This window comes from Etheostoma spectabile, chromosome 9 (assembly GCF_008692095.1).
Source record: "Etheostoma spectabile isolate EspeVRDwgs_2016 chromosome 9, UIUC_Espe_1.0, whole genome shotgun sequence".
Classification (NCBI taxonomy): domain Eukaryota; kingdom Metazoa; phylum Chordata; class Actinopteri; order Perciformes; family Percidae; genus Etheostoma; species Etheostoma spectabile.
Genome location: NC_045741.1, coordinates 29,153,097 through 29,160,445, shown reverse-complemented (window position 1 = coordinate 29,160,445; position 7,349 = coordinate 29,153,097). Strand labels below are relative to the sequence as shown.

Below are 7,349 nucleotides of genomic sequence, written 5' to 3'. Positions count from 1 at the left end.
CTCTGCAGGGTACATCCAGACAGCTAGCTAGACTATCCGTCCAATCTGAGTTTCTGTTAACGACTAAAATAACTTTTTAACGTACACACAATCCACCAAAACAAGTTCCTTCCTGAGGATATTTTTTGCAGCGGCACCGTGGTTCCGTCCGGCGCTTAGCACCGCCCAAGACAATTGTGATTGGTTTGAAGAAATGCCAATAAACCAGAGCATCCCAGATTGCTGTGTGGATTAGCCAGACCCTCTTCCGCAGCGCTGTGGAGGAAAGTCTGGCAATGTGAGACTAGGATCTCATTGGCTCACATTTAAGTGTTAAACCATCTTTTGTATATATTTTGAAACATGTCTCCTGTATTTATCCTGCTGTATTGCTTCTCATACCCAGAGCTGAACCCCCCGGAGGGGAAGACGCGTGATGCCTTCTTTCAGATAGTGTGCAGAGACGGCCGGGTCATCAGCCTGTGTGCAGACAGCGCAGATGATGCTCTGTAAGACAACACAAACATGCCCAGTCATTATTTTGGCTGCTTTCTTTTTGTTTCTGTGTTGGTGGTGTTGTTCTGGGTTCATATTTCCAGTAGAGCCCGACCGATAAAAGATTTTTAAGACTGATACAAATATTTGTAAATTACAAATCTAATATTCCGATATGTATCAAAAACATGATCCAGGAACACGTATAAAAACGTAATTTACTTTATTTACTTTACGTAATTTATTTTAATAAACGTAATTTCCCTAAGTTAGTTATTTTTAGTTAATTGAGTTCTCACTAAAATAATGATAATTTGTTTTATTGTCACAACAGAACAGAGGACTATTAAAGTATATTAACGTTCTGATAAATAAAATGTATAAAAGTACAAACTTAAGATATGAAACTTAAAGTCAACAAAACACAATAACAAAAAAAAAAATCAGCGTCGCCAACTGGGACGTTGTAGAGTGTCCTCTGGTGGACAAACTCTCATAACATGGTTGACCGTCGTTTTGTATTTTATTTTTTAAACATTTATCAGAATTTGTCATTAAAATTATTCTGATGAATAAACATTTATTTATTTTTTTTACATATTGGTTGGGCTCTAATTTCCAGAGTAGGCGTTATTTACATCTAAGATGACATGGTTTCCACTTTGTGTTGCAGGGCGTGGACCATGGCACTTCAGGATGCCAGAATTAATGCAGTGAGTTTCTGCTTCATCTTAAATGACCTAAATTTGGACTTGATATCAAAATAAGAATGGAAAGTTGTTGTAAAACCTGCCTGTCTATTGTAATGTCTCATTAAGTAAAGAAGATGGGACTTAAAACCAGAAAAATGTTATTTCCATGATCTAAGATGAAACTACCTGTGTGAAAACAACTCTCACATTGTTTTCTTTTCATTATTCACCTCTATGATGGTGCAGTAGAATACATTGTCTTTATGATTCTTTTCTGATTCCATTTGTCTAAACGTCATGAATGTAGTAGCTCAGTTTTGTTGGGTGTTCATTCTCAGCTTTCAGGTGAGGCGGCCTCATTTGTGTTTTTTTGATTTCATTTAAGGTGGTCCCTACACCTCAGATCGGCTTTGCACAGGAAGTGATTGCATCTGCTCCTCCCCCCTACTCAGAATATGCTCCACCACCTCAGGTAAAAGGCTTAAACAGTGTAAAAGTGTAGTTTAAAAAAAAGCTATTGGCAATGTAGCTGTGCATTTCAGGCTCTTCTTTACCTCTATACATTTGTCAAACATTGTTTTATTATGTACAATATGATTATACTGCCTTCATACTTTGAGCTGCTGTATATGTTCTACTACACAATTTGGCTTGGTCTGACAAGATCCTTTTTTGAGGGAAAATCTAATGAAAACAACACAAGTAAGTTGATATCTGCTACCATCTACTGGTGTAGTAATGGAAGAGTTGAAAAGCTCCACCAAGCTCCGTTTGTGTAATAACACTGAATCAAATGACTCTTGAGAGGGCTCGTACTGGCATCCCAAAAAGGATCAACTGTGTCTTTTACAGGCTTTCTCCTTTCAGCAGGGTTACGCCCTGGGACCGTATGGAGAATATGTCGCAGCTCCACCACATGCTACACAGATCGTTTACTCTGCTGATGGGCAGCCCTACGCCTATCCTTATCAGTACCAAGGTAAATAACTGCACATTTCTCAGTGTATGTGCAGAAGTAAACCACGTTTAAATTCCATAACTGTCAACTAAAATGAGACACCATGTTGCTGTTTTTTTTTCCAGGTGCGTACACCACTCCTGGAGTGAACCACGTTGTTATTCATGAACGGCAGCGGGAAGACAGAGGAGATGTGGCTTTGGGCATGCTCGCTGGAGCAGCAACTGGTTTGGCACTTGGCTCTCTCTTCTCTGTCTTCTAATGTCTTCGTTAATGTAGCACATACTCGCTATGTGTGTTATATATAGACAGGAAATACTGTTAGCACTTTCTCATGTGTCCTGTGTGGCAGTTTCCCACCCCTTTGTGTTTTGAAATGAATGTTCTTAACCAAATAGTACATCACTTTTCAAGAGTTATTTAAATGCCAGGAAATACACTAGCTACTCCTTTTGTGTACTGTACAGGTTTTTTCAGGTTCAGGTCCTTGCGTTTTTTTTTTTGGTTTGTTTCGGTTCCATGGAGCACATTGGTCCTTTTTGTATTTGCGGAATTATCTAAATAGCCATGAATTAGTGTTTGTTTTTTACAGGTTTTATGTTCACTTCTGTGTACTGCACCTTTTACTTTGTCTCACGTGTATGTCTGTTGTGGGAAAGAGGAACACACACACACACACACACACACACACACACACACACACACACACACACCACAACAACCCCACACACACAACACACCAAACCACACACAAACAAGCATCCGGGTTGTGATGGAGGTCTGTTTTCATCACCCCAAACAAGTCGTATGTGTGAGGAAACACTAGCATTTACCCAAAGTGCTTTGGCGTGAAAAGGGACATCACTCCTCCTGATCTTTGCACTTTTCCATTGGCAACTGATGAATCATATGTTTCATATCATTTGAAATGTGTGGATTGTTATTTTAGTTTCATTTCAGTAGTCTCGGTACGGTGCGCACAAATGCAAATCAGGCCAATCAGCCTCCAGAGATTTAGTTCCATTTCAATTGGCCTAGGCTTTTATTTTCACTCCAAATGACTTGAATATTGTCAGATTTTCCATTATTCATGTTTGTTATGACTATATTTATTTATTTTGAATAGCAACTTCTGCTACATAGAAAACCTTTTTGGCCGGCCGGCTCTTCAAAGATACTGCATATCATTATTAATGGCATTTGGATGTTTAGGACTTTTTCTAAATCATGTCAGTAAATGTTCAGCTTTGTGTACGCAGCGCTACATTAATGGCATTTTTCAGCAGGTCTAAAAGATGTAGAACAGTTAACTAAGAGATGTATTTTAACATACATATATACATATATAAAATCAGAAATAAAGTTAATAATGACCCCTGTTGTTTTGTGTTTATTTAACCCTTGTGTTGTCTTTGGGTCAAATTTGACCAGTTTTCAAAATTTCTATATGAGAAATGTTTTTTTTTTTTACTTTTTTTATAATTACCTAATTTAGATTACCCAAAAATAACACTGATGGATGGTTCAATACAACGTGTTGAATTTTAGGGTGTTTTATAAAAAACATTTGAAAATAAAATATTATAAACAGTATCCCGACAGAACGTTGACATATTCCTTTCTGCGATTACTCCTCCTTTAATACAGAATTAGTCTAAATAATTAATCCTTTGTCTCATTTTAAACTCAAGGATTAGATATCATTTCCTATAAATAAGGTTTATTGACCATGCATGTCAAAAATAAGTGTAAAACTTGTAATAATAATAGTAATGAGTTGGTGTTAGTGGTGTTTATACATGTCAGGAAAAAAGAAGCGCAAAGAATGCACGAAGTGTTGAAAAAAGGGACAAAAACATCAGTGTGGATCAAGTTCACGGTCGAATGGAAGACAAAACGGGTTAATGGGAAACGTGACGTCACCATTCATGCCACTTCCTGTGGGAATCAGAGGTGGGAAACTCGGGCTGTGGACATGTTATTAATAATATACAGTCTATGGTTGTTGACAACTGACGTTTGATGTAGGCGACATTGGTTCAGTAAAATATTTCAATGACAATAAACTGTTTATAGTGGACAAACGCATCTGCCAAGAAACATACAGAGACATCAAATGATTCAGAAATAGGCCTATGTATAAAAAACATTGTGTCCTCCATTTTTTCTCACACATCCTGGGCCTGCAAACCAGCAGGTCCAGGGTGTGGACAGATCCCCTTCCCACTAGCCTGACAAACCAGAAAAGCACTTTAGATGGCAGGCGGGTGAAGAACTGAGAGGAGGCGTGAGTGGCGCCGAGGCAGGTCTCACAGCGGGGATGGAGGCCCGGTTGCAGGATGTAGCCGGTCCGGCAGAAGGGGCAGATGCCAGATTGTCTTCATACTAGCGTTTAGTGTATTAAATTATGGGAGCATAAAGCAATTATTGTTGTAAGTACACATCTTAAATAATAGGTAGTTGTTGAGCGCACATGGTTATTGGAGTAAGAGAAAATGGCGTCCCAATTGGTGCATACTTTTGTGTACCGCTCTTGTGCAAAAACATCCATCCTTTTCCCTGAATCATCAGAAATCATTACATTCATATTGTATATTCAAACATACAATATGACATCACACATACAAGTTGTATGTGTGAGGAAACACTAGCATTTACACAAAGGGCTTTGGCGTGAAAAGGGACATCACTCCTCCTAACTAATCTTTGCATTATTTACAATCATTTTTTCCATCGGCAACTGCTGAATCATACTTTTCATTCTCTTGAAAGATACTGAATATTATTATTAATGGCGTTTGGATGTTTAGGACTTTTTCTAAATCATGTCAGTAAATAATCAGCTTTGTGTACGCAGCGGTACATTAATGTCATTTTTCAGCAGGTCTAAAAGATGTAGAACAGTTAATCAAAAATAACCTTAATGACTCCTGTTGTTTTGTTTCATGTTTATTTAACCCTGAGTCGTATAGGATACAACAAAAGTGCAAAGGACCCCCTTAACAAGTTTTAACCTCTAAACCCCCCCAAAAATACTCTTGAATGAAGACATATTTCAAACCCATTGAGTAATTCCGAACGTACAGTAACCCCCTACCGAGGACTGAAAGTCAAAGCTGTAGAAGTGTAGAAAATGTATGTATAGACTCATTTAGAAATGCTTGTATGATATTTTATGTTTCCTATAACATGTAAGGACTCAATAGAAACCCCAAAGGCCCTGAAGCTGGTGATGACAACTTTGTATATAGAGAAATAAAAATAACCAGTAAAAGGTTATTTACACATTTAAAAGAGAGTGAGCACTCTTACATTTTACAGTAGAAATTCCCCCGCAACAGATTCTCTTAAGTGCAATGAAATCCCCATTAGACCATACTAAGAGGTATATAGTGTTGAAAATGTGCATTTACCCGGTGTAGCACCGCCATCTACTGTACATACCTTAGAGCAGATGGAGATGGAGGTAAGGCTGTTCAAACACGGAGATTATCACTTTGGTTTGAGACAGGAACAATTTTTTTTAAGTAAAAGAAATATGTAAACATGAGCATCAGTGGATAGACAAATTAGTAGTGATAAATAGCGCTGAAACAGTTGATTCATTGATCGGCCAAAACGGCATCAATTAAGATTTTGATTATCGATTAATCATTTTAGTCAATTATCCAGTTAAAATAAATGTTATCTTTAATATAAGCTTGTTATCTGTTGCTTCACATTATAAAAAAAAATCCACTTTGGGCATTTTTGACAGCTAATCATATTAACTAAGAACTTTATAGGAGTAATTTACTAGTGCAACCCCCCCGCCCAATATCGAATACTAAATTCCTTTCCATAATTAAAGACATTTGCACCATAAATTGATCCAGAAAAATTCCCTAGAATGCCGGATATGAAGTGTTTGAGATGCTCAAAATTTCCATTTTCCTCAAAAGTGGAGATCTCAAACCCCTCCCGCTCAGAAATTGAACCCAAAGTTACGCCCTCGGGCTCCAGTAACCTGTGACAAAAGATTAATCAAATAATCCCATAATCGCCAGCGACAACAATCGCCTGTTGCAGTCTTATTAATGAGTAGAGAGGGAGTGTTGTCAGCCTTCTTGACCAAAATCCTCAGTAAACTTCTTCAGCTTGTCCAAGTCCTGCTCATTGACAGTGGGCTTGGTGTTTGTCAGTGACCTCAGCATGTCGGGCTGCACGGGAAACATCACACAGGTCACCAAACACGCGGATCAGTGCGGCCGTCTAGTGTTTATCATCAACACTGATCGGCGGTAACATATTGGACGTCTTTTCTTACCATGGACACGACTGCTTCTAGAAGTTTCTCCGAGGGAACGTCCATCCACGTCATCTTGATGGCGTTGGGATCACCCGGCGAACACGGAGTCAGGAGGTCTTCCACCACAACATCGGGGTTTTTCCACGATGAGCCGCGGACCTTGATTAGTGTGGATGGACAGAAATAAGAACACGAAGAAACAGAAGTAGTACTGAAAGTGTTGTAATGTCTCAGTTTGACAAATTCAAAATTAGTTTAGGGTGAGAATGAGGAACTTTTCTAACTTTTTCCACAATGAATGTCTCTTAATAAGTGAATTCTCTTGTTAAAGAAAAGAAAATTATTTTTTGTTCAACTATTTGTACTTAAAACCCCCAACAAGAGCAATGGAGATAACGATTCAAAAACAAGAGTCTGTGGCTAGCTGAGCTATATGTACATGTATACACACACACACAAAAAGTGGCATGTTCAAAATTACTCATACCCATCTCAAAAATCAATAGAACAGCCTTTATTGGCCCTTTGCTGGAGCCCCCCCCCCCCCATGTCTTTGGCTGTCCTGTGGAAATAAAGGCCCAAAAATCCCCAAAATATTATCTTTAAAAACACAACAAGAGACCACAGATATGCTAGCTGCTCTGTGAGGCTGGATTAGGCACAACTGTGCTTTGAGCTAAATGCTAAATGTCAGCATGCTAACATGCGTCTAGCTTACTAAATGTTTACAATCTTCTCAGTTTAGCATGTTAGCATGCTAACAATTGTTAATTATTAGCACAAAACACAACAGCTAAGGCTAATGAGAATGTCATTAGTTCGGAAGGTATTTAGTTGTAAACAAACAAAAAGTATTGGACAAAATATGTTTTATTAGTTTTGTTACAACTGCTTACACTTTTCTGTTCCCTGTATCTGTCTTTTATTGTCTGTAAAG

The 7,349-nt window shown here is 38.3% G+C and overlaps 2 protein-coding genes across 5 annotated transcripts in view; one reads left to right on the top strand and one right to left on the bottom strand.

Annotated features, from left to right (window-relative positions):
- plekhb2 (pleckstrin homology domain containing, family B (evectins) member 2) overlaps nt 1-2,588 on the top strand; it is a 4,071-nt gene extending 1,483 nt beyond the window's left edge. The window contains exons 4-8 of one of the 4 annotated variants that reach the window (XM_032526064.1): nt 386-488; nt 1,148-1,187; nt 1,552-1,638; nt 2,019-2,145; nt 2,250-2,588. In XM_032526064.1, the coding sequence (XP_032381955.1) occupies nt 386-488; nt 1,148-1,187; nt 1,552-1,638; nt 2,019-2,145; nt 2,250-2,386 (494 nt within the window). In that variant the 3' untranslated portion in view covers nt 2,387-2,588. The remainder of the gene's footprint in view (nt 1-385; nt 489-1,147; nt 1,188-1,551; nt 1,639-2,018; nt 2,146-2,249) is intronic. The other 3 variants (XM_032526065.1, XM_032526066.1, XM_032526067.1) reach the window with 3 other exon arrangements.
- A 2,469-nt stretch (nt 2,589-5,057) lies between these two features.
- Nucleotides 5,058-7,349, bottom strand: part of LOC116695619 (vacuolar protein sorting-associated protein 4B) — a 9,122-nt gene continuing 6,830 nt past the window's right edge. Inside the window, exons 10-11 of the mRNA XM_032526020.1 lie at nt 6,431-6,571; nt 5,058-6,323 (exon numbers count right to left, since the gene is read on the bottom strand). Coding sequence (XP_032381911.1) covers nt 6,222-6,323; nt 6,431-6,571 — 243 coding nt within the window. The 3' untranslated portion in view covers nt 5,058-6,221. The remainder of the gene's footprint in view (nt 6,324-6,430; nt 6,572-7,349) is intronic.